At 43.5% G+C, this 26809-nt stretch overlaps 1 protein-coding gene across 2 annotated transcripts in view; it reads right to left on the bottom strand.

Annotated features, from left to right (window-relative positions):
* TRIM55 (tripartite motif containing 55) overlaps positions 1 to 16006 on the bottom strand; it is a 35243-nt gene extending 19237 nt beyond the window's left edge. For both annotated transcript variants that reach the window (XM_027638763.1, XM_027638764.1), the window contains exons 1-6: positions 15712 to 16006; positions 15137 to 15309; positions 7125 to 7290; positions 5303 to 5398; positions 1187 to 1420; positions 63 to 85 (exon numbers count right to left, since the gene is read on the bottom strand). In XM_027638763.1, coding sequence (XP_027494564.1) covers positions 63 to 85; positions 1187 to 1420; positions 5303 to 5398; positions 7125 to 7290; positions 15137 to 15309; positions 15712 to 15900 — 881 coding nt within the window. In that variant the 5' untranslated portion in view covers positions 15901 to 16006. The remainder of the gene's footprint in view (positions 1 to 62; positions 86 to 1186; positions 1421 to 5302; positions 5399 to 7124; positions 7291 to 15136; positions 15310 to 15711) is intronic.
* Between the last annotated feature and the right edge of the window lie 10803 nt (positions 16007 to 26809).

The raw sequence follows: 26809 nt of genomic DNA, 5'->3' as shown, positions 1-26809 counted from the left end.
CAGATAAATTTATAATTTGTAATTGATTATAAAGAATAAGAGTCTAAAGTTTAAATACTTACTTTTGTAGCAATGTTTTGGCATTCTGTGAAAACAAAAAGGAAATAACTGACTTTTTAAATGGTTCCATTTAAGACTTTATGCATTGAGATCTAATTCTTACACTGACTGCTTCTAAATGCACTAATACAGATCTCATTAATGACAGCCATGACGTCTATGAATGAGATCAAATTTGGATGGTAGTTAGTATACAGCTGAGTAAACCTTTTAGTTAGTTGAAGACTTTTTAATTAAAATCTGAATATCATGGGAAATACGTACAATTGTTAAAAAGAAACAAAATGGAAATACTTTTCCTCTTTTTTTTGTTGCGCTTGAGGTGAAAAGCAATTGTTCCGTTACCGTCTTTAGTCACAGTAACTATATCTTTGACTAACCATGAGGACATACATCTGGAGAGACAAAATTCTATTTGTCTTGAAGGGTTATTGTACTCTTCAAAGGCAATTCTTTGACAAAAAGAAGCGGAGCTTGGGTTGGTTTGTTTTTGAGGTTTGGTTTTTTTATGTTTGTTTGGAGTTTTTGTTTGTTTTGTTTTGTAGAAGACACCCTTCCAGCTTCTAATATAGAGGAATTGTAAACTTGCAAGACAGAAATTCTACACCAGTGATTTTAGTGGACAGGTTGCTGGCGGTTTCCTACTCACCTCTCCTAAGTTTATAGTAAGAAAACAGAAGAAAAAAGTTAAACGAAGGTATAAAAATGTAACTTAAACCATAAATATTTAGTTCTTGAAACATTAATCACTTTGTCAATATGCAAATGAAACCTATAATTCACAGAAATTCATGTGCAAATGAACGTATTGTCCCACCATGATATTGATGGGAAAATAAAGATTTGTTGGAAAATGTTTAAATTCCTGTTTCTTCTTTGGGACCAGAAATTCATTCGTGGCACCGTATATTTTGGTGCAAATAGCAAATACTCATGTTCTAGATTTGGATACTTTTCACAAGACTAGACGTTTGTCTGAGCTGATTCAAATGTTTACAAAATGAGTTTGTATAAATGTTCACTTAAAGATAACCAAACTCTGAATGGGCCTAAAATTGAGAAATGCTTAAATAGTGTATCAATAAACCTATCATTCTTGTTGTATCTCTATTTATAGACTTTATACCTGCAAAAACACGGCCATTTCTGGTTCTTCCATGAACTGGATTCCTGATTCAACCAGTTTTGACACAGCTTCCAAATGATCTGCATACTTCTTCATCAGGGAGCGGACGTGTTCCAGTTTCTCCTCTTGGGTTCTAGTGATTATTTGTGTCATCTCATTTTTCCTTTCTTCCAATACAGAGTAGAGATAATCAAATTTTTCACATAACTGTTCTTTTTGTCGTCTGCAGCATTCCTGTGAATCATTTGGTTTATGTTAAACATGTTATGTTCTTAAAAGAGTTTCTATTTTTATAGTTACTTGGAAGCATTTTCATCAAAGAAATTCCTCTTTCTGAACAGTGCAAAGGATTCTGAATGACCCCAGAGACTTTTATAATTTTCAAAGTCCAAGCTATTGGAACAAAAGTTCAAAAACTGTTCTCAGACTCTGAATTTCAAGCCACTGAAAGCCCCCAAACAGGTTATTGTATAACTTGTGAGTCTGCTAAAAAGTGTAAAAGGTATTTGTGATGTCTGCAGTGATACATCAAAGTCTGCAGAAAAAGTAAAAGCCCCCACTGTATTAGAAGTGGGTTCCTTTGCGTGAACAGAATGGTTTTAAAAGGAGTGGTCATCTCAAATCAGCTCTGGAGAATTTTATTTTTCTTCTGAGTGCCTCGAACAATCGTGGCTGGGCTTGATTCTCACATATGCTCTCTAAGACTCTATTTGGACAATAGGAGTCCGTTATATTCCATTAATGTGCACTGAAAGAAGTAGAAGTTCTGTGAAGAAAATGGTGTGTGACAGAAACACAAAGAAAAGAAAGAGGAATCAGGTTCCAGCCCTAAGTTCAGGTACCAATTTTCACATCGTTTTTTGAGACATTTTTATTGTCCTTCCAACCAGACAACAGCATATTTCACGAGTAAGGAGGATGGGTTTGATGACTGCTGCATTGAGCACTCTCTAAAGAGCACAAATTGCACTTGTAAGGGAGGATTTATAGGGAGGAAATGGGAGACAGGTTATGTATAATGTCTGAAGTCTACCAAACCAAAGTACTTGAGAAACCTCTGTGCCCCAGGGCATAGCCTTATTGTGGTTATACCTGGTTGTGAATGGTGGTGATTATTTAAATCTCTTTTCTAGGAACTGAGGCTGAATCAATTCCTCATCTTTGTCCCTTGGGCCATGATGCTGAGATCCTGGCAGCACAGGATTATTAACAGTCTCACAGTACTTTTGGAAGTGATAAGACTGATTATTCATAGCCCTTAGCCAGATAGAATCTCACTTTGTTCATGCCTTTCAGTCAGAGCTCATTCCTACGAGTGGTGACAATCTACTCTGTATTGTTCAAAGAAGAAAGACTTTGGAGGATGTACATTTGGCCAAAAATCACTGTCTAGGTTTAGGGGCATGGGGAGTGAATAAACATCCTGTTGCATTGAACCAAGTATCCACCTCTGCTTCCCAATGAGAAAGGCTAGGCTAAACAGGCACTCCCAATTTAAAATTCCTTGCAGGGGGTGGAGGCTTTTCCTGCCCTTCTGGAGGTTCTTGCCACTTTCCAGAAATTCCTGATTAATGCAATTATAGGGTGGGGTTAAGGAAGTTTTCAACCCAAGTGAGTCATGGTTCCTAGGTGTCATTCTATTGTTTTGACCTCAAATAATTTTCTTCTCTTCTTTCACTCTCTCCTAGCTTTCTCCTTGTGAAATCTCATTCAGATCACTCGTAAAACAACCTTGATTTCAAGACAGGTGTATGCTCTTTGTCATTTGACACAGGACAAGTGTTAGAGGAAGAAGAGCAAGCGATAGCAGGGTGCTCTGACAGATCCTTCCCTTTCTCTAAGCTCTAATACATAATATTTACTGCCAGCAGATATTACAGAGTTGTGAATCTCCAGAGTGAGAGTGCAAAGCAGATTCTTAACTACAAATGCTGAAATATTTCTGAAATATTATCTTTCTGCATAAAATGTTCCCATACAAAGTCTCTGCATGACGGAATTACCCTAATCAGATTCTGTGTAATGAAGAAGGTTAACAAATACATGACTTTTCATTCTAAAAAGTTCCCAGCCTTTATGGTTTTTTAAAGCACAGCTACAGCAAAAAGAAAGGAGTCCTTGCTACTGAGCATGAGTCTCACTTCTTGTTCCAAAGGATCTCTGCTGACTGGCCTATGCTATTAGCATTTGAAAGAAACACTGTAATTTTTCCTTCTTTATTTTACTCATATCATTTACAGGGCTAAACAGTACTTAATTATTTATTACAGTTTTCCAGCTTTTAGAATTTTATATTCCTTTCTCAATTTTCAGCATAATATATGGATTTGGTCAACCTTTCAATCAGTTAAAAGCTATACAAGTATTGATCAACTTTTTGGTTTGCTTGTTTTTCTGTTTTTTTAGGTTTGGATAAGAGCAATAGCTAAATATAGAACTATAGGCTATTACTTACTCCATCTAAAAAGAAAATGATCATGTATATTCTGCTAAAGAAGATATTTATTGCTCTCTGCCAAGTGTTAAGCAGAGAGAAGAGACAATCCTGGATTGTAAGCATTATTTCCGTGTGTGAACATTTCTCAGTTCCAGCTGTAGCTTTTTATCTTCAAGGACGAACTGATGTCAATTCAGACAAAGCTCTTGTATGGCAGGAAATGTGATTTGCTTGAAATATAACATGGAAGTGCCAAGGTAAACTCTGAGACCTATTTTGTGCAATCTTTGGCTTTGAAGGTGAAAAACCTGCTAAAACATCTGGAGGTAAAATGGCTGCACTTTCTTTAGGGTTTCACTTTAAAGGTTAGACTTTAAACTAGTGGATGACTCTGAGGAAGCTAGTTCCAGACACTGTTGTGTTTCTTAAGGTATTTTTAGCACAATATTTTCTCTATACTTCATACTAGATGTTTGAAGCTTTGTTTCTGGTTCAGCTAGTTCAGCTTAAATGAGTGTAAGCTTTTGCTTTTGTATCGTTCAAATTTCTGCAGTTAACCTACTTGAAAGGCTTGTTTCTGTCTGCAAAGTCCTGATACCAGCCAGTTTCATCCTTGCAGTGTGAATCCTTCCTGACTACAAAGTTTTGACTGCCACTAACATGCTCTATCATTTACTTGGGCTAATGGTTTTATGTTCTTTAAACCAAACTTGGACAATTTTTGTTCTTCCTTACTCTGAGGGAACAGGAGCCTTGGGTGATTGTGTACATAGGTTGTGTAATCAATTTTTCTTACCAATTAGAATCTATACATTTTGGATTAACTTCTTTTTCTCTACCATTTCCCTTTTCTGCTCCAGCTCTGAAGGGTCAATATAATTCTAATTGGGCTGAGAGGGATGTGGCTCCTTCACTAGATGCTTCATCAAACTGACCACAAAATCAATTCATACGAGCTCCTTTCAGCCTATTGCTCTATGATGCTCAAACTGGTCAAAGTTGATATTTATGTTTGCTTTGCTGATGCAAAGCTCTTGGAGGAAATGAAAGCCGCTTCTGCTCTTGAATGACACAAAACAAATTCTAGCTCTTTCAGAACGAGGACTCTATCAGAAAATCCAGTAAGAATAGAAACTGTTCTGTCCCGTGAGCAATAAAACAAGACTCCTTAAAGGACAATGTAAGTATATTAAAAAACTACTTCTGTGCAGAAGGCAAAGCAATACAGAGCTCAGACATACCTGTGAGCCATGCTGTGCCTACTCTCTGGCATAGAATAAGGCTCTGTTCACAGGACCAGTCAGGCTTCAGACTAATACTGGTCGTTTACGGCTCTAGAACTGTTAAATGGGCTGGGAGTTGATGGCATTTTACTGGATCTGCTTTTAACTTCAGTGATATCCTATTCCACTAAGAATGTTGAGCGAGACGTGCTGATATGATCCAGCCTTACTCTTTATCATCCACCACATGGCCAATGTCAGAGGTGCTGAGCAGGATGTATCCTTTGGTTGAGGTAGTGCATCTTGATAATGTACAAAGCCACAAGTAGTGGTTTAGTGACACAATGTGGGAATGTATTTGGGTAAAGTGAGGTCTGTTAGAGCATGGTCATTACCAGAAGTTTAAAAGGTGGGACTTCACACTGAAATAGTTGCATTTAAAGAGGTGGTACCTACCTCAACTGTCTTGCAGGTCTCCTCCAGCTGTGTGACTATTCCTTGCACTCTGTCATTGCTCCCCACCAGGACTGCAATGCCATCACTCAGCTCAGACTAGGCAGTAAGGGGAGAGCAAGCAGGAGGGTGTTAGATACTGTCCCACTTAATGGTGGTACATGTAACATTGGGGAGCAGGAGACAAATAAGCCATACCAGGGTATTAGCTTGTCTTTCTGCCAAAACTGAGGAAAATTGGAGCTTTATGTGCTCACAAGATACCTGCTAGTACTTTGACATTTTTTTCCTCTTCCAACACACTATGAAAAAATTAACATTTTTAAACTTTTAATTGAGAAGAAACTGTGGGGTTTGGAACTTTTATTTCAGAAGAAATTGGAGAAGAGGAAGCACTTTGTTTTAAGAAAATCTTCTAGATACTTTTGTCTGAAGCCTTGTTTTAACAGACCCAAAATATTTCATTGGGTTTGTAGAGAGAAAAGACTTTGTCTCTTAAGGGGTTGTTTTTTTCAGTGTCTGGGTCTAGTCACACCACAGTGGTATTTCCACGAGGATTGTAGCACTTGGCCTTGGAGAGGAGAAGACCTAGTCCATGGACCTGGAGGGACCAGGCTGTTACTGAGTCGTTGGCATGTGAGCAGTGGAGTTAGGGCTGTGGTGAGAGGGGAAGGAGAAAAGGAGGAGAAGAAGGTGGAGGCTGAGCCACTGGTGCAAGGGAAATGAGTGGAGGAAGGAAATGGCATGAGTGTGGGTATGAAGAAGACTGTGAGGTATCCTTAGGAGAGACAGAGATACTAGTCCCTAGGGAACTTGGGGAAAGTGCTGGAGAGGACAAAGGGCCCTTGGCACACCACTGTAGTAACAGAGACAACTGTGTACGTGGCCTCCACAGCTTTGTAAAGGATCCTTTGAAGCACACATCCTGCAGCCTCCAGGTTACCCCTCCCGTCTTGGGCATGACAGCCTCTTCTCACAGGCACTCTGGTATCGAAACTACAGCTTGCAAATCTCCATGCAAAAGGAGTGACTGGGGGCATGGATTCAGTCCAAGAAACTTCTCCTCCTTCTCTCACCTATTTTGATTGAAAAGGATGTTTGTAACTACTTTCCTGAAGTGACTTCTCATTTGTAGTTTCTACACACACGCATCTGTGTGACAAAGTTGGAGGCTGGGATTGCAAACTTGGCCTGTCTGATTGCTTGCCCCACTGGGGCCCTCCAGAAAAATGAGCTGTTTATCTCAGGAGGATAACCCAGTGAGTCAGGTTTTAAATTAATACTGTATTAAAAATAAACAAGTCTTCTACTGGTGACAGCAAGGGCAGAGGATGTTAGGTACATCCTGTGCTGCCAACTATTGAATATTCCTGCATTCACTTGCAGGAAGAGGTTTTTCACTTAACTTTTCTTGAAAATGGAATGCTTAAATGTAAAAGTGCCTGATAGATAACTACTTGATTTGAAATGGTCTGTTCTCTTTCCAGTTCATGTGTTGGAAATACCATTCTGATCTAAAAGCACTGAAAAAAAGTGTTAGGAACATCAAAAGAGAGATCCTCAGCTTCACATCAAATTGCTCTCTAAAATGTTTAGTCACTATAATAAAAAAATTGGGACAATCTAATATCTTTCTGTGTGATCTCTCCTAAATTTATTTTTCTGTGTTTCCAAACAGTTCCTGCAGATTTACAAGAGCCTTTCACTCACATACAGGAGTGGCTAAGGCACCTCCAAACTCTCTTGTAAACTCGCAGGAAGCCCATGGGAATAATCTCCTGTCGATGGTTGCTGGGAGGACTATGAGATACTCGAAGATATTTACCTTCTGCTGCTGGTAAACATTTGTGAGAGGAGCAACTTGACAGTCTTTGTGGGCACCAAAGACTTTGCACAAGGAGCAGGTGGGCATTTCACAGTTCAAACAATAGATATTAATTCTCTCATCTTCGTGCTCTTCACACATTGGCTGGTCACATTTCCTTTCAGGTCTGCAAAAGAAAACAAGTTTAAAACAAACTTTGTGCTCATGGGTTTCTGATGACAACACTTATGGTATTAGCATGAAATACAGTACATTTGAATAGCAGCATCCAAAGTTGACTTGAATACACAGTATAGACTTAAACCTGCTCTATGGTACGACTAAATAGACAGTGGTACAGCTTAAGTCCTGACCCAGTAGGATGTGACGACAATATAGCAACATGACTTCATATGGGGATTCCCATATGAATGAGGAATGAGACTCGGAGTGTGACAAAACTCTTGCTCATATTTAAATATTTAAACAACCTCACTAAGCCTCATTTCAGACTACTCATGTATTTTAATTAGCATGTTATCTAACAACTGTCTGAAATATGAAATGTACCTAATTTCTTTCTGGTTCATCATGCAAAATGTTGGGCACTTGGCCTTAATGCAGCAAAGCTCTTACAAAGGGGACTTGTTTGAAGCAAGAGTTGTAGATACTGATGAACCTTTAGGCCCTCAACTCTGTATCTCTGCTGATGAACTTTGTGAGACACTGGTCGGGACTGTCAATACCAGACAGGACTAGGTCCTTAAGCCTTTAATATAGGCCAGCAACCAAAAAAAGGTGTCACACAAATTAATTTTGTGGCCCATGTTTAGCTTATACAGTGTCAAACCATTTAATAGGAGGATAGTCAATTGTACCCATCACAAAGAGCTTGGGTTACACACAAATGCTAAGCCAGGAACTGTCACCACATTATAGTTCCGTCCTGATCTTCCCTTCCCCAAAACGATTTAGCTGTATACACACGAGTCTACACAACCTGCTATTTTGGGAACTAATTTAGTTGCAGGTTCCTTCAAATGAGCCACTTGGCTGATGTTCCCAGTGCAAGTGAGACCTCTGGTTTGGTGCACGTGGGCAGGGTAGTGCTTTTCTGAGCCATGCTTCAGGCTTAACACCCTGAGCACATCTGTGTCAAGCACATGAGTGTATGATGATGTGGCACCAGAAGACAGAGTCAGTAGATTGATAGAGTGTGTCTAAGCTTCCAAAAGCGGACACTTCTACTGTGGCAATGTTAAATATTTCCAGCATAAACCATTATCCTCTTCTGCTACTGTTTAGAAGGGGAACTATGACTTAGATGTAGCAAGTGGAACAATAAATATAACAATATAACAATGGAACAATAAGCATATAAATATATGTTTCCATCCTTAGATAGAAAATATTTTCCTAAACTACAAAATTCTGTGGAATTACACCGGAACATTTTTTAAAGCCATTCTATAGAGTTCTGTAGCAAGGAGGCAAGCAGTCACTCTATTAAAGCTTAAAAATGCATGGAAAAAGCATTATTTTATATTATATTACGGTAGAGTTTTTCCATACAGCTTGCTAGAGTCGATATGGTATTTATTTTTTAATGATAAAGTACAGATTTTTCACTTCTGAAGGGAATGGAATGTGATCAGTTAGATACATTTTAAAAAAAAAGCAAAAAGAAAACGTCTCACACATTTTTATTTTTTTTTTTTGTAATTCAAGAGGGCTCTGGGATTTGAAGGGATCATAAGGAATATCTGTAATCTGAAATATAACGCCATATACCAGAATAAAACAAGTCGAACACTTCTGAAGGACGCCTATAGTATTTGGGTCAGATTTCCATTAACACAATGCACTTTGTCAAATCCAGCATCATTTCAATGCTAGTCAAAAGAGGTGTGTCTCCTCCATAAAAAATGCTTTACATTGTTTGCAGATGACTGCAAACAGCCCCTAATATATTCACATTATAGTGCACAATGGGAGTGCCTATGTGTGAGGGCAATATAATGAATTTCAAAGTGATTAATTAAGCCTGAAATAGTGTCTCTCCCTGCAAATATTTACAAGACCAGAGCCAGAAGCTACTAGAATTTTATTGGACACTGGAGTGGTGCCAGTTGCATGAAAGACACATTGCACAGAGCAAAAAGGTGACAGTGTCAGGCAAGTTCAGCCAGAAGCAGACAACCTTCAAAGGTGCCGCAGAGAGCTGGAAGAAACCTGGCAGAACTCCCTGAACTAGTGGGGCCCTGAAGACAGTGTCAGAAGACTAGAAATAAACAGATTTAGTCTCCTTTAGGCTGTGCAAAAGGAGAGATTTTTAGCACAACATTCTTCAGTGACTTCAGAGGGGATCCTCTAGGTCTACGTTGTAGCAAAGGCCAAAACACAATCTCTAAGTTTAAAATGGAGATTGCTTCTGAAAGAGGAGATTAAAGAGTAGCTGATAGGAAAATTACAGCATGGCTTTAGTAAGAGAAAAGCTTCACCACAGCTGTGATTGTGACCAAAGAAATGGCAGGTTGCTGAAATGTCCTGATAGCTTTATGGTCTCATTCTCAGACTCCGCTCTTTGAGATGCAAAGCCTGTGTTTGACTGCTACAGGCTTATTCTTTTCCATTAAAACTTGGTTTGGACATTAATGTGCAGAGTGTTGTGTGTGTTTTATGGAGAGGAGGATTCTCAGGTAAGTTATGACTGGTAAGGCCACACCTGGAGTACTGGCTGCATCCAGTTCTGGACTCCCCAGTACATGAGAGATATTGACATACTGGAGAGAGTCCAGCAAAGGGCCCTGAAGGTGATTAGGGGTCTACAGCAGCGTTCCTGTGAGGAAAGGTTGAGAGAGCTGAAACTTTCAGCCTGGATAAGAGAAGGTTAAGAGGAATCTTAACAATGACCTTGGTCTTACCAACACATTTGAGTGTCTAAATACCTGAACAGAGGGTGTAAGGAGGATGGACTCAGGCTCTTTCTGATGGTGCCCAGTGCCAGAACCAGAGGCAACGGGCACAAACCAAAACACAGACTGGAACTGTTCCTTCTGAACATCAGGAAACACTTTTTCACTGTGAGAGTGACTGAGCACTGAGACAGGTTTCTCAGGGAGGTTGTGGAGTTTCCATCCTTGGAGATACTCGTAAGCCATCTGGATATGGTCCCGGGCAACTGGTGCTGGGTGGTCCTGCTTGAGCAGGGGTTGTTTGGACCAGATGACCTCCAGAGAGAGGTCCCTTCCAATCTCAGTCATTCTGTGACTCTGTGATTTGGTGAGGAAATGCACAATTGCTGAGCACATAAAGAAGCACACTTTAATTAAGAACATAACTGCTGTTTAGTTAAATGGTGTGCTTTCCTTAGGATTTTTTCAAATCCAAAAAGGTCCCTGCTGTAGTCCTGAATCCAACTTTGATAGTGTTTTTACTGAGGATCCTAAGATAGCTGTAGCCCTTCCTGTACCAAGACATCACCTAGTGTCTGCAGCTGGTCAGGGGATGAAGAGAATCTGCATGACTGTATGAGGCACATTATGTAAAGTCATTAGTTATTAAACTGTATTTGCCTCAGTATCAATCTTGGGCATACAGCACTAATGACTGGTCTCCACCTGACTTCATACTGCTAACCATGACCCTTTGAGTCTGGTAGTATAGGCAGTTTTCAGTCCAGTTCACTTTCCGCTGTCCAGTTCACTTTCCACTGTCCAGTCTAGATCTTATTTCAACAGTTTGCCAATAAAGATGTCACAGGAGACAGTGCCTAAAGTCTAGATAAACAACATCCTCTCATGCACGGAGTTAGTCATCTCACCATAAAGGCTATAAGATTGGTTGGGCTGATTTCTTCTTCATAAATCCATACCGACTATTTCTAATCACCTTCTTGTCTTTTATATATTTGAACAGGTTTTCCAGGAGGATTTGCTTGAAATACTTTCTAGGGACAAGTGTGAAGATGACCAGTCTGTAGTTCCCCAGATTCTAGTACTTGCACTGCTTGAAGACTGGAGGAACATTTGTTTTCTTCCAGTCCTGCCCAACACCAGAAAACTATCCCAATAATCACAACCTTTCAAAGATTATTGAGATTGACCTGGCAATGACATCAGTCAGCTCCCTCACTACTTGTAGATCCCTCCCCTCAGGATTTCCAATTTTTTTTTAATATTCTCTAACCTGATCCCCCTCCACCAAAGGTAAATCTTCCTTGCTCTAGATTTTCCCACTGGTCTCAGGGTCCTGGGATTCCTGAAGACTGAACTTGTTAGTAAAGTTTGAGGTGAAGGTGGCATTGAGTACCTTGGCATTTCCCATTTCTTTTGTTACATGAGACCCTCCTCCATTTAGCAGTGAACTCACACTTTCCCCATTCTTCCTTCTGCTGCTGATGTACCTCATTAAGCTCTTTTTAGCCTTCATGTCCCTTGTCAGATTCAGTTCCAAACAGGCTTTGGTTTTTTTAACTTCATCTGTACATGCTTGAACAGTGTCTCAAAATCTTCCTGAATCACCTGTCCACCTTCTTTATGCTTCTTTTTCAAAGCTCTATTTTTATCAGGAGCTCCCAGTTAATCAATGCAGATACCCTCTCACCATTGCTTGAGTTCCTGTATACGGGGATAGACCATTTTTGACCTTGGAGGAGGTGGTCCTTGAAAATCAATCACAACAATGGACTCTCGCAAAAGCAGTGAAAAGCGCACCAATATCCAGGGTAGAACTGGGACTTGAAAAATGAGAAGACTATAGAAGTTCATGTGGACATAAGGATTCCTATAGCTCTGTTACAGTGGTATCATGAATGCCTGGCCCAAGAAAACAATTGGTGCAGCTGAGTTTGGGGCTTTGTGTCCATGGGGAGTAGGAAAAGATCCAGGTCATCTCGCTCTTCATCTCTTTCACTGCACAGTCTGTGGGGCTCCTCCTGCAGCTCCCTTTCTTGGTGACCTGCGGTCAGAGAGCTCATTTCTCTGGCCCAGCCGGTCTGAGATCTCCAGACACCTCTGCAGTCTGCCTTGGAGAGCCACATCCTCCCTTGGGAGCTCAAACTAAGACCTCAGAGGGGTCAGGGAGAGCTGCTTCTGGCAGTTCTGTCTGCCCAGCCCCACAGCCCATCCATCACTGCCCTCGCAGAGCCCACACAGGCTGACTCTCAGCACAGTGCCTGGTCCCTGCTGCACACTATGGGGCTGCAGGGACAGCCTGTACCTTGGGTTCTCTCTGGTACGTGCAAGGCAGAAAGAATGCTTGACCCTCCCTGATCAGGATTCAACTGGTAACAAAGCCCACAGCACCTTTTGATGTGGAACAGCCAGCCAAGCTCATTAGAGGCTGCCAGGTTTTACAAAAAGCCACAGTCTCGTGTTGCTACTCTTTTCTGGTAGCAGCAGGCATCCTGATGTTCCTCAGATAGTTCAGGTGACCAGTGGCCTACAGACTTTCAAAGATTGGTTTAATTTTTAGCCAACCAAATTTCCAGTGGGTTCAGTCCTTTGCCATCCTTTAAAGCTTTGTAGGAGCCACCACCTGCTTGAAGATTTCTTCCCTTGTGTTGCTAATACATTCTAAATTGGGCGACAGGCTATGCTGCCATCAGCTGGAATCTGATGAGCAATGGGATAAAGGACCATATGATGTGATACTTAGTAGATCTGCATGTGATGGCTCAGGCAGACCCTCCCAACCCCATAGCCCAGTGCCTGCCCTAGTTTTATTTAGAAAAAACCAAATTCCCTAATGCAAATATAAATTCCAATTCCAAACAAACCAATTAAAAATTCCAAACACCAAAAAACTTTCGAAATAAGCTATTTTTGTCTAAGCAGGAGAAAAGGCTTGTTACCTAAATGAATTCCCCTCAGTCTCCTAAGCTGATGCAGCTGGGAGCTGGGATTATTCTGGCACGTGTAGCTGTAGTGAATTATACCCACAGGAGGACTCAAGAGGAAGGGGTTCTTGTCTGAAAATCATGGGTGCTCCCATTAAGGAGGAAGGGTTGTTTGGGAATAAACAAGGAGGCAAAGATCCCATCTTATCCTTCTTCCTGTGTACCTCTGCCAGACCCCAATCATCAGTATGGAAGAGACAGGTACAAAAGGGGGAAGTGGAGAAGACTTGATTTCCCTGGATTTTTTGGTTTCAGTGGGACAGCACAGGGTAAAGCCATCTTACACTCTCAGGGGAGCCCTAGGAATGTTAGGCAGAGGGAGATAAGCAGCTGAGGCCTGTAAAGGGCCAAATACTTTAGATAATGCTGCTATGCATTGCTGCTGCTACATAATTCTAACAGTAACTTTCATTCTAAGGACATACATGAAGGTTAAATAAGCACCTTAACGGATAAAGTAAATGAACCATTTGGACAAATATATAAGAAAATATGTGTTTATATTTTTTTTCTATTCTCCCTTTTTATTCATCACATGTTTTATTTCTGTGGAATTTTAAACAAATATACTAAATCTATTCTTACATTTCTGTTTAATTGAATTTTGTTCCAATTGCTCATTAACTACATGGGGAAAAGGAGCTGTATTTCTTTATTTTTTTTAAGTTAAATACAACTGTGAGCTGAAAAATTAAGCAAAACCAAGGAAGACATGAGGCCACACATGTCCAGCTTATTTGGTCAAAAGCCAAGTCCGTCATCGTAGCTTTGCTGAATAATTTCCTCTGAGATTTTCCTGACTAAAATAATATTTGGGTATCAATGACACACACAGGGGTGGATGACCTTCACTTGGCACTGAGCGCAAAGGGCAGCAGAAAGAACAGTTTTAAGCCAGCTTCGTGCTCTCTAACACTTTGGAGCTTCAACCCATGCCCAGCTACAACAGTCCTTGGAGGGATTCAAACAGCTGAGAATAGTCAAAGCCACCGTCAGACTCCAAAACATTCTCTCTACTGGTGACTGTCCTCCTCTGCCCCCTTTAGGTACTGGAAGGCTGCTCTAAAGTCTTCCCAGAGCCTTCTCTTTTCCAGGTTGTACAACCTCAACTCTCTCAACCTATCTTCAGAGGAGAGGTGCTCTAGCCCTCTAATCGTCTTTGGGTCCCTCATCTGGACTCACTCCAGCAGGTCCATGCCTTTCTTGTGCTGAGGATCACAGTCCTGGATGCACTACTCCAGGTGGGGTCTCATAAGAGCAGAGTAGAGAGACAGAATCATCTCCCTCCTACCTTCTCCCCTACTAAGTTCTCCACAGTGGTATCATGCATCCAACCACTCTGAGGGAAAGAGAGATGAGAAAATATTTTTCTGTTGCTGGATTCATTACACATCAAATGCAGGAAATTACCACTCAGGAGTAACCTTACTTTTTAGGATTAACCCATTCCTCTGCCCTGAGGTCTTGATCCTTGTGCATAGCCATGCAGCTCTGATACGTATTATTTTTGGTTATTCCTTTTCTTTTGTGGACTCCTAAATAAGACTTGATTTCATGAATTCACATCCCAAGCTGACGGGAATGGAGACTTTTTATTACTGAGTTTTGATTTGACATTATGATGCAGCCAACCTTCTGTGTGAATTTCAGTTTTCTCCTTGTTTGCACTGTCTGTCCCTCAGGATTTTCTAACGAGATTTGAAATTCTTTCCCTTTTTTCGTATGAGAATGCACAGGTTAAAGACAAATAAGAATTGTCTGAACTGTTTTTGCAATAAATAATATGAGCTACTTTTCCCTTATTCGTGTGAGTAGCTGTGCTGACCTCAAGGACTTTGCTTGCACTGGCAAGTGTTGCTTGTGTGAATAAGCCCGATGTTCTGCTGCAAGGGAAGCTCAGGGAAGCTCAGCACCTATTTGGGTAAGTTTTCTGTGCTCAGTGAGAGCTGACTTCATTGCACAGCAAACAGACAGGCAGGCATGGCAGTATGATCCTTTTCCACACTTCCAAGAGAGAAAACAACTAGATCAACCTCATGCATGCCAAATGGAAAGACCAAATGGAAAGCAGCCCCCTAAGCCATGTCTGCTTTTGTGTCAAACCCCCTCTGAAGGACACATGTTCCCTCGTTACCTTGTGGACTCCTGCTTGTAGATGTCGATGATGTTCTCCACCAGCAGGTTCCTCTGCAGCCCATAGACACCATGTCGGTCCAGGACCACCTCATGCCTGCAGGAGGGACAGCGGAAACGGCCTCCCGACGCCACAGTTGTACCTCCCCTGGTCGGCAGGTAGGGGTTGGAGGCCTGTTCTTGCCAAGTAGCACAAGGAGAGGAGGGTAAGGCCATGAAAAATCATGAAAATCTCTTCCAAAAGCACCAAATGGTAGGAAACCATTTGTCACTATGCCCAATAAGGGGGTAGCTCCAACACACCACCCCTGGAAAAGCATCTGGTGACTACTGGTGAGAGGCCAGTCCCTCAGCTCACACTTGGCCATGTCCCCGCAGTGAACAGGTGACACTTTCACCTGCTGTTAGCTCATCCCTGGTCCCCGGGGACATCAACTTTGGCTTTAAATCACTCCCCCCCTCTCGTCTCACCAACCATTAAAATCAGTCAACCAAAACATGTAAAAAAACCTGCTTTCCCATTCATTCCAGCCTGTGCTGCCTGGGAAGCAGAGCTCTCTGTGGGAAGAAACCTACCTGGAAGATGTCACTGGCGCATTTCCGACAGAGGTTGTGCTGGCAGGGCAGGATGACTACGGGCTTGGTGAACATCTCCAAGCAGATGGGGCAGATCAGCTGTTTCTCCAGGTTGTCCATAGTTTGTTGCTCTTTGGAGAAGGACTTATAGCTCAGGGAGGTGCTCATCCCTAGCTTTTCCAGGGGCATATGCTCGGGACCACGGCCTTGTGGAGAGGTTTCCAGGTTAATTTCCCTTGAAATAAGTCCAAGGCTGTGCTGGGATCAGAGGCTCTCTGGGTTGCTCTGGCTGGAGGACATTGTTCAAGCGAGGGCTGGAGGGAGCTGGGGCTGTTTTTAGCAGCACTGCGTCACAAGATGCCGTCCTGCCGTGTCCATATATGCGCGTGAGAGGAGGATAGGCTGGGACAGGTGACGGCTGCCGGGGGAAGGGGGGGAGGCCAGAGGGGCCCTGGCTCTCCTCACTCACACATGGCAGCCTTCACCCCTTGAGGAGGAGGGGGAGCGATGAGCAAAGGCCATCTACTCCCTTCCCTTATCTTTGTAGGGCAACGGAGAGTGAAGGCCTGCCCCAGCCACATGCTGAAGCCTAACAAATTCTCTACTTTGAGCAAGCAGCCATGGCCATGAGATGCAGGATGTAATTTTGTTTTGGTGGGCTCTTGTGTTTTGGTGGGCTGCAGGATCCTACCTTTCCAGGGTGTGAAGCACATATGGTTACTGGAGAAGACAATAAGAGCAATGGCTGCTCTGGAGCTTGGACACTTCAGGGGGTAAACATGTCAGCACCTCGAAAACTATATAAAAAAAATTGCCTGCCTGTAACTGTGCCTGTTTCTTCTGGTAGGGTTTTCATTTTAGGAACTGTAACATAAGAATCTAAGATGACTATTCATGCCATTAACTCCACGGCAGCTTAAATATGCATGGAAAACATTATTTGAATTTCCTGATGAGAAAGAAACAAAAGAAATACAGTGTGAAAAGCTTTAATTTGTGCTGCTAGAGAGTAGGTACTAGTTGCACCCATGCTCTCTCTGCGTAGTTTAATTCAAATATATTTTTTAGTTTTGGGCACTGCTGTGTTTATATCTGTTTATTAGACACTGATATCCCTCTCAGCTTGGCACCTATTCCAGAGTTATTTTTAAAATGACAATTTCCCAGATAATTTGTGACATGTGATGCCTGATCTTAAGGGAAAGCCATCTGTGCTTCTACTTGCCAATAATTTATCACACAACTGTACAAGCAATAAATATCTCATCCTCAAATTTAAGCCAAAGTCCCTGCATTACTGTATAAAATCACTTTGCTACTGTACTCTACATGTAATCAGAATATTGTCTTCTATTTTAATCAATAACTACAATACTTTCTCTGTTAAGTGTCTTGTAGAAACCTCTAAAGTTTATTCCGCCTCATGCCTGAACAGGGCTTGCATCTGAAATATGCAGTAGAGCAGCTGAGTGAGTCCCCTATGAATCCAGGGGCAGACCCTAATTCCAAAGGAAGAACCTTTGTCTGAATGCAATACCAGTCTGGAAACTATGCACTTCAGGAATATATAAAAGTGAAGGTTTTAATGGATTTCTACATGAAAATTAATACTGTTCTCTGCATGCAATGGTAATGAATCATATTAAATTAAATGTATTATTGATTATTTTATTTTCAATACCTTGTATGCTTCTTAAGTGTTTGGGTGAACTCCTGTTCTCATTTGCAGCTCCCTGAGCTGGAAATTCCGCTTTGTAAACTTATATATATGTCTGTAAGCAGTCCCATAAAAACAAATAGATTTCTCTGAAGTCTCGCATTTGTAGGAAATTAGTGATAGCTTAGTTAAACCCATTGAAATCACACTTTTGCTTTGACTGCCTGGTGCAGACAAGAGCCCAGAGTTGAGTGGGAGAAGCTGCTCTGGCAGCTGAGCCACGGACAGCTGGGGCTTTGGCAGGGCTGGCAGGGAGCCTCCCCTGGCAGTAGCAAGTAGATATTTCTCTTCCTCCCCTCCATGGCTGGGTCAGAGGTGACTTCTGCATCTGGAGGAATTTCAACGCCTCATTCTTGTCCTCCTAACTCCGAGTCAGCTGCCCCTTGCACATCAAAACCTGCTTCAGTAAGGAGCTTTGAATTAGATGAGGAAAGCAGTCCTCACTTGGCAGGGCAGGCACTTCCACCTCGCTGCACAGGCAGAAGCAGAGAAATTCTGAGAGGAAAAGCTGAAGGCTAGAAATGTCAGCACACAGAAACACTGGCATATGGTGATGTAGGGAATGGGGTGTTCACGGCATGGAAAGAAGCAGCGGGATCATGCCGCTGTGTTGGCCCTTTGGACAATGAACCGAAGCACCCCTCAGGGTGTAATGTGCCTCTGAGATATGATTCTGGTGAATTTATATTTATTCATGGTAACCCACAGAAACCTTCTGTTATCAAGCTGAGCAGGACGCTTGATGCAGAGAACATCTGATGGCAAAGAGGTGAGGGACAGTCTGGTCTGCTGCTGGTTTTCCCCTTTCTGTGTGTGTGGTGGTTTGGAAAAAATTGTCAAAAAGCTAATTTTAAGAGTTTTTCTATAATTTGTTCTAATGTGTGTAGAGAAGTTTTCAAACACTCACAACTCAGTATGGGGGAAGGGAATTATATTACAATTTATTATTACACAATAAATACTATAATACATATAAATACATATTTATAACAATTTTAACTATCTCTTCTATGGTGAAACAATATATATACATAGACTGTCTCTCCTTTCCTTCAAAAAAAGTCCAGAAAGAAAGAAGAAGTCTTCTTTTCACTTTCAGGCCATAGCTCTTCCAAATTAGTTTCTGCAGCACTTAGAAGTGTCTCTTATCTTTAAGGCAGCAGTTTTGATTTGTCGTAGCTGGAATTCTTCTTTCTTCTAAGGGGCTTGGGGGGTCTGTCCCCACTTTTCTCTCCTTGGCCACCTCGTCCGAGGGTATTACCGTGGGTTTCGGAGGAACACCCGTGTGTCAGAGACTGAAATGGTTAATGATTTATGCATTCTAGGAGACTTTTGCAGGCTTTTGACTTGCATGATACCTCTGATGAGCAGTCGGGCCCCTCCCTCCCTCCAGTGCTGAAGGTGTGAAGCCCTGAAAAGGCAAGAAGCCGAGCTCGCAGGCTTTTGACTGTTGATACATCTGATGAGCAATCAGGCCCCTCCCTCCCTAAAGGCGGGAACCGGGCGAGACACAAAAAAAAAAACTCAGCACAGACCCAGGAGATGTTGGAGGCTCGAGGCATGACCCGTGATATAATAACTCATAACTTCTTAGAGTATGGGGGCTTCCCCCCTTCACCCCCAGCAGATCAAGGCCACCACTTCAACTGACAAACATGGAAGCATCGCTGGACCCCGTGGGCGGTGACTATATACATCTGTCCACTCTCAGCTTTTCTTTCCCTTACTCTCCCTTGCTCTTATCCTGCCTTTCTCTCCCCTATGCATTTTCTTTCCCTCCCCAAAGGTTATCTCTGTGTCACATTGTTGTATGACAGCACCCAAACTGCTAGCATGCCTGTTAATACAGAATTGTTAGAATAAATCTTGTCAATATATGTTTTCAAACACTGATTATTTAGTGTCGTTTCGCTTTAATCCACCCCAAAGGAATTATTGATAAAACCTGGGTTACCCCCCCTGCCCCCTTTTTCCTGGGGCAGGTCGTAACACCGTGTCACCACGTCTGCAGCACAACATGCCAGGGGTTAAAATTTAAAGTCTTTATCCCCTGCTCTTGCTCCGTGAAGGTTCCAGCCCCCGGATTGAGCGCCTGGGAGTCTTCTTTGGGAATTTCCACCCCTCCTCCCCGGGGTCAAAGAGTTCTAAGGGTTTTTAGTTTAGTCCTTACCCTAGAACTGATTCCAACCGACTCTCTCTCTCTCTCTCTCTTTCCATCTGATGTCCCTGCATCTCTCAGTCTGGTCCATGCCATATTTGCTTTTGCCTCTGCTTTCCTCTCCTCCCCCACTGCGAGGGGGGAAAGAAGATGCAACCCAGGGGGTCTTCCTGATTTTTTGGGGTCCCCCTCGGTCACCAGCTTCAGGGGGCGTGTGTTTCACTCAGTCGCTGTGCTGCTCCTGGACCCCCTGGCCAGCAGCCAGGGGCAAACACCCCGCGGGCCCACACTACATGTGGTGTTTCAGCTCATGGCTGCCTCTCCTTCAGCTACGCAGTTAAAATTAACCTCTTCTCTTCCGATTCTGTATGTAATTTCCGCAAGGGCGCACAAAATTTTTAATTGATCCAGTATCAAAACCACCACCTCTGGGGCAGACTATCACCAGCCTCAGGGGAAAAGTTTTTTTTTCAAACCACCACAGTGTGCCAAAGCATGCTAACATGGAACAGGTAATGAACAGCACAACCAAAAAAAGAAGTCAACAAAACAAAGAGAAACCCACCTTCTGCAATGAGGCCTGAGCTGAAATATTTTATGGCAGGAATATGGAGTTCAGACACATGAACAGTTAGAACAGGTTTTTCTGTCAAGGTATTATGAGCCGCAGCAGTGAATGCTAGGTAAAGAAATGGGAGGCTTGACCACACTTGCGAAGGCTGAACGAGACGTGCCAAGAAAGCCACACACTGTCTGACCACTCTGCAACAAGGAGGAAGAGAAGAGCAAAGTCCAAGAGCCTGTGGAAACATGGAAAGGCCCTGCAGCTGGTTTTCAGCAGGGATTACTTAGGATGGACTTCGAAGGACTTGCACCGAGAAAGAGGCTGGCACCCTCCTGACCCTCCCTGGCAGCCCTGTCCCCCTTCCCTTCCACACCCACAAGGGAAGACCACCAGCACGCACAGCAGTCCACCTCCAAAGAGTTGCCAAGCCAAGCCATGCACAAGAGGACCTGCTTTAATCCCGCTCCTGGACAGAAACTCTGGATTTGTGGTATCCATAACCAAGAAGAAAATATCTCTTTTTTTTTTTTCCTTGCAGTATTGCTTCCCCAGGAGTGTTACCTGGCTTTGTTGACACCACCAGAGCACTAACTCCTAAGGATATCCTTGCTTTTACAGATATTGCTTCTAACTCCTGTTTTGCTCCAAATAATAGCTTGCAGCCTGTAGATTGCTGGCCTGGAGAACCTGGAAGACTGACTGCAAAGCAGTGGCCTTAGGAGTGGGATTTGGAGGAGAAAGGAGAGCTTGAATGATGTCCAGGTTCAGGTTTCAACGCCATAATGATATCTCTGGGTTTTGCGTTCACAGAATTCCCCTCTGTCACCTCTTATCTTGTACCAGTGCTGTTAAGCTCTTGTGTCTCATTCAGAAAATCATCCCTGTGGCTCTCTTGCATGACTGGAAAACAAAGAGAAAAAGTGTATTTTTGCCGGAGGATACTGGCAAAAAAATACTCCCATGTGACTTGCTTCCCCAGTGAGCCAAAGCCACTCTGCAAGCAGCAGGCTCCTTGTCCCGGCATCCTATCCTGGACACGGTGGGTGCTGAGAAGCATCCTGGTCCATGGGGTGATGGTGCCCTGCCCTGCTGCCACCTCACCTCCCACCTGTCCTGGTGGATAAGTGGGCACCCTGCCATCCCTACTACCCAGCCTGAGGGTGGGGAACTCTACACTGGCAGCTGCCTAAAGCAGACAGCAACTGCCCATCATCCCCTGGCAGAGAGCGATACTCGCCCCCACCCTGCTGCCTCCAGCAGCTTCCTGTGCTCCTGAGCCTGGTGGGGCTCACATGCAGGCTTTCAACAACAGCTCAGCTGCTCGAAGAGGACAGGTCTAGTGGGTGTCCTTGTGGGGCCAGAGGGAAGCAACTACTGCCGCTGCAAGGGGGGACCACCAGACCCATCTGTCCATATCCCCCTGCTTTGCCCTGCCTTGTTCACCTCCAGTGAGAAGTCCTGGCTGCCCAATCAATACAACATCTTAACAGGTTGCTGCCTCCAGTTCTGTCCACTTGAATGTGAGACTGAGCAAAATGACAATGCGAGTTTCCCCTCTTCCCATACTGCTAACTCTGCTTGTTGTTCTGGCTGAAAAGATTTACATTTTTAGCCAAGCATCCCTCGGGGAGGTTATGGGAGGCTCTCCATCCATCTCACCTTCTGTATGTGCCCATGAACAGTCCCTCAGGAGCAGATAGTGAGCACTGGCATTCCCACCTACAGCCAGTATGTTGCAGAGACTCAAATTTCGCTTACATTGGCAACAACTTACTAAACCACTGAGCCAGCTATAAGATGAAGCCCTCCTACCTATACAAGTGCAAACTGCAAAAGGTATTTTGCATTTCATGATTTTATTGTGATCAATATACAACCCATGATAAAAACTGAAACTACCCCTGTACATGACTCAATTTATGCAGAGAGCCTTTGCAACAGAGACAAGTGCTTTCAAAAACAGTTGCTGTTTGAGGCTGACATTTTTTCCACTCAACACATATATATATTTGTCTTTGTGTACCTCATATGTGATGACAGGCCATATGCGGTCAGTATTTGGAGACCTTCTAAAAACAATCTGAGAGATGGTTTCAGATCTCCAGAAAAACAAGGACCGGCACAGGAGATAATGACATCTTTCGAAATTTCCTTTTGCACATATGAAATCACAGCAGCAGGGGCAAGCTCAAAGCTTTTCCAAGGGTGAGTCACTGGGAGCACATCAAATGTGCAAGACAAAGGTTTCAGGGACAAGCTACAAAGACCAGACAGAGGGATGATGTCTGCCCTTTTCTTTTGAACAGGGGATGGACACTGACCTGAGCCGAATCGTGCTCACAAGCAGCCTTCTCTGGGCTTATCCCTGCTCAAGGAACTTCCACAGTTTTCAGCAAACAGACAGAAAAAGGGATGAAAGGGTAGATGAACTAGATAATAACTTCCGTTCCAGATTCATCAGTGGTAACAACATAAATTATATCAGGCAAACCTCAGGGATTTGGATTAAAAGACCCTGAAACAGGGAGAATCTGTGGACAAACTCGCTACTGTGTGCTGTGGCTCTGCCATCAGCAAGATACCAAGACATGGGTCGTTGCTCCAGCTGTCTGCCTGGGAGAAGGAGGATCCTTTAGCTTCCTTCTGTCCTCCAGCAGTGCCAGCAAGCCAGAGTGAACCTATCACACAGCTTTAGGCGACACAGGGAAACAAAGCCCTTACAAAAGAAAATTCTGGTTTCCTCACAGTGCTCAAGATCAGGACGAGAAATGGTGGTCAGGCTGTACCCTTCAGGGTGACCCCGAAAGGTGATTAACACGAGGTGTTTATCATCTTCCCTGCAATTATCTGTGTTCTCTAAAGTCTCAAAATCAGTGAGCCTGAAAAGACAGGCTGTGGGATAACAAACATGACATGAGCAGTACAGCATCTCCCTGAGCCATACACAATTTTACAAGCCCGGAGATTCCCAAACTCTCGTCCCCTCCACACATTACTGCTAGAAAGAGATCCACATTTCACAGGCAAGGCATAAAAGTATGTCCAAAGCACTTTGTGGAGGAAGGACTGCATGTGGGAAAGAAATAGGACTGCATTACTGCCTACCTAAAAATAGGTCCTTTCCAGGGCTAGGGACAAGTTTCACAGATAACAGGCACAGGCTTGCTTTTCCACACCCCCAAATATGCCCTGCGGTGAAAATGAGACATGAAGGAAGAAAGGATATAAATATAACAAAAGCAGTTAGAAAAATGGGAGAACACACCAGTCAGAAAAGTGAGAGAATACCCCTTTCATTTTGGAGATTAAGCAATCAAATGCTTTACTATTTTAACACAATCCCCCACTTTTCAAATGCACCCCTGACCCTTTGCCCTCTACTTTGCTATCACAGCATCCCATAGGAACCTGTTTGTAAATCCTGAGTAGATGTCTCCCCTACTAGCAGAGAGGAAGGAAAGGCAGCTCCTCCCCTAGTACCTGCATTTTGTGGAATAACAGGGGTATTTGGTGCTGGGTTAGCAGCGGAGGAATTGGTGCTGTGACAGTGAGGCAGAGGTGACTCAGCAGGGGTAGTGCTAGGGGGCCTCCTGAGCATACCAGAACTTAAGGAAAAGAGGATTGCAGAGCTCTAAGAGCAGGAATTTTGACTGGGGGACAGATTTGATTTCTGCTCTGGACTTAACAGGCCATAGCACTCCGCTTCAAACCCCGCTGCTGCAACCCCAGCTCTGCCAGTAGGAAAGGAGAGTGATGTTCAGTGAGAATGGACTTGTGTTTCAAATCACAGATCCAGCTCAGACTTCCCAGCTGGCATCAGCTCATCGCTTCGCAGAGATACAGCCCTGTCCCAGTGTCAGGTTTCTCCCCAGCCTTGGTCTGCTTGACATAAGCCACTCTCGATTCTATTTCAGTACTCTCTCCATCGCTCAGCTGGCAGAGCAGGGTATTTTTTTTTTCCAGGACAATGCTGAGGTCTATAGTTCAAAGGGGAGATTGATTTTAATTGTATACTCAGTACACGACTTTGTACCACATCATAGATGTGCTGAGACTCCATCCCAGGCCCCCAGGATGGTCTAGGTTATGTTTTCATCCATCCCCATCTTGAGGGTCATTCCTTCAGGATAGAATAGAGATTCCGTGCTCAAAGAAAAAGGATCAAATATTTTGGTATTACAGCTAAACAAAAATACTCTGTATGGGGGCAGGAAGGTTTTCACACAGTAAGTTGCTACCAGAACTATTCAAGTACCTGTTTAACATGTGACTGGTGACAGAGGTGACAGAGGTGACAGAGGCGACAGGGGTTCCTTGGTTTTGTTTTTTCAAACTCCCTTGTTTTCCTTTCATGTGTTCCTTTGCCCTGAAAATGCTCTTAAGGCATATAGAAAAATCAGCATGACTATTCATTTCTGAGTACCAATGCTTTTTTTTCCTTTTGAAAGTCAGATAAGAGGAGCAAGTTTCCCTTTTGGCCATTTTCCAGCCAAGTTCTTTTCCCCACTTCTTCATGTGAGATTCATGTGAGCACAGGGGAGCACAATGTTTAGGAGAGAGATGCAGGCATTTGCAAGGGCAACAACAGCTGGAAATGCCAGGCAGAAGTTGAATGAAGGCATTTTTAGCTGTGATCAGGAATGCCATCCACTGTGACACTGTGACACCGTGCTCATTGTACCAAGCAGCAGTCTGTTGGATCAACATCCTTTTGAATTATCACTTCATGAAGCATCTCATGCACGTCGGCCCATGTCTGCACGCGTGGCATTCTGCCACCCTCTCCCATCAGGCTGTTCCCTAGGAGTTAGCTTTTCTGATTCTGGCAGACTTTAGGGAATACAAGGGAAGAAAGGGTGCATAGCAAGTCCTTTGGCCTTGCTTTGACAAAGGCCAAAGGACTTTTCAAAGGCTTTGACCTTGCCATGGAGAGGGCAGCTTTGCAGAAAGATTTGTGTTTTGCCTGAGCTGCCTGAGAATGCAGATCCCTCACTATGCAGTTTTACCCTCTGCAGTCAGGGTTGGGGAATAAGCTGCATCATAATAGTCTGATACTATGATCTAGGGAGAAGACAAAGAGTTTTGGGCTGGCTGCCTTCCTCCCCACCCCAAATTCTCCCCCTTACCTCCTCCTCACCCAGCCAAGCACAGCCTGTCTTCAGCCCAGAGGGGGACTCCTGTGACCCAAGTCATTAGCATTGAAGGAGGCTGGTCCAGGATTGTATGCAAGGGAAAGTGTGGGGCTGTGAGCTGAACACACTCCCTTGTCCCACCGCTATGGTCAAGAAGCTGTGAAAACAGAGCACTGCTGACGCCATATCCCCTGCCACTGCCACCCTTTGGATCAGGAGAAGGCAACTGGGGGAGAAGATGGGCATGTGCAGGGCACAGGGAGGGCTAGGATATGGTGGTAAAGCAGAGCACTGGATCAGTGCCAGAGCTGCTGTGCATTTCCACTATCACAGCACTGATAATGAAGCCTACAAACAAGGAGAGGTGGTGTAAGGACAGAGCCTCTGTTTGATGTACTTATTGCAAATTTTTTTTCCTTGAGTCACTTGTGCTGCTCTTTTTATGATGTCATGGGGTCAGCTCCCCCTCATCTCTATCCTGTTGCAGGTGTGCAGACAATATTACTTCAGGGAATCCTTGAGAGGTGACAAGCTGGAGCAGTACACAGCATGTTTCTGCTGCTTCTGATAATCTTAAAGATTGTAATACAAACATGAGAGGGGTGATAATAGATTTATTTAAGAGCAGACTACAAATCACATCTCTTCCAGTTACCAACCTAGTATGGCCTTGTTGCTATTTCCATCCATAATCATTGCTATGAAGCACTTCACAGCGAGCCAACAGCTTAGCAGCAGCATTGTTTTGTGCAGAAATCTGAATGCAAGGTGCCTTTTAGGCTTTGGTTCCCTGTATCTGAGAGTGATGCATTTGCTACTTGCCGTCATGCTGCTGGGACTGGGACTGCTGTGGGATCCTGACAGGTGTTTCTCTCAGGACCATATCTCCCATCTTTTGATAGCTCAGGGTGGAGGGCTGTGGTGCTTTCAGAGCTAGTTGTAATTCCAGCTCAAATAATGGGGGATTTTGGTGTGGGGAGGAAGATTCCTGCTCATCACTGAACTTCTTATTGGACCCCTGACAGACACATTGAGGAACCTCCAGAGTCAAGCCCAGAGCCAATCTTTTATTCCACACCAGTGCCCACAGTAACTTCTGCCAGCAGAGGATGCCTCTCCCATCCCTTACCTCCACCAGAGGTACTCACCAGGGACCACATTCCTGCAGCCAAAATGGGGCAGGTATGGCTATCACTAATTTTAGTACTCCAGAGAAAACATGCCAAGGAGCCTGACATGAGCTAGGTCTCCACAGGATAATAGTTCATTGTAAACTTCAGCAAGCAAAGTAAGTGGGCTCAGTAGCACTGAAATCCCACTTAAACCAGAAGAGATGAAGTAAAAAATTCAAATAAAATAATTTAGCCATGAAAAATCCATTAATAGATTATATTTACAGAATACTTACAAAAACTACACAGGCTTCTATCCTTACTCATCTGAACTGGCAAGATCTCTCACACATCACCAGGTGAGGAGGTGATCACCCTGAGAAGGTGCAATGCTTCCTTAGAAGCTTCCTCTGC

The sequence above is a fragment of the Corapipo altera genome, unplaced genomic scaffold (assembly GCF_003945725.1).
Source record: "Corapipo altera isolate COAL_440 unplaced genomic scaffold, ASM394572v1 49, whole genome shotgun sequence".
Taxonomy (NCBI): domain Eukaryota; kingdom Metazoa; phylum Chordata; class Aves; order Passeriformes; family Pipridae; genus Corapipo; species Corapipo altera.
This window is presented reverse-complemented; position numbering and strand designations above follow the sequence as displayed.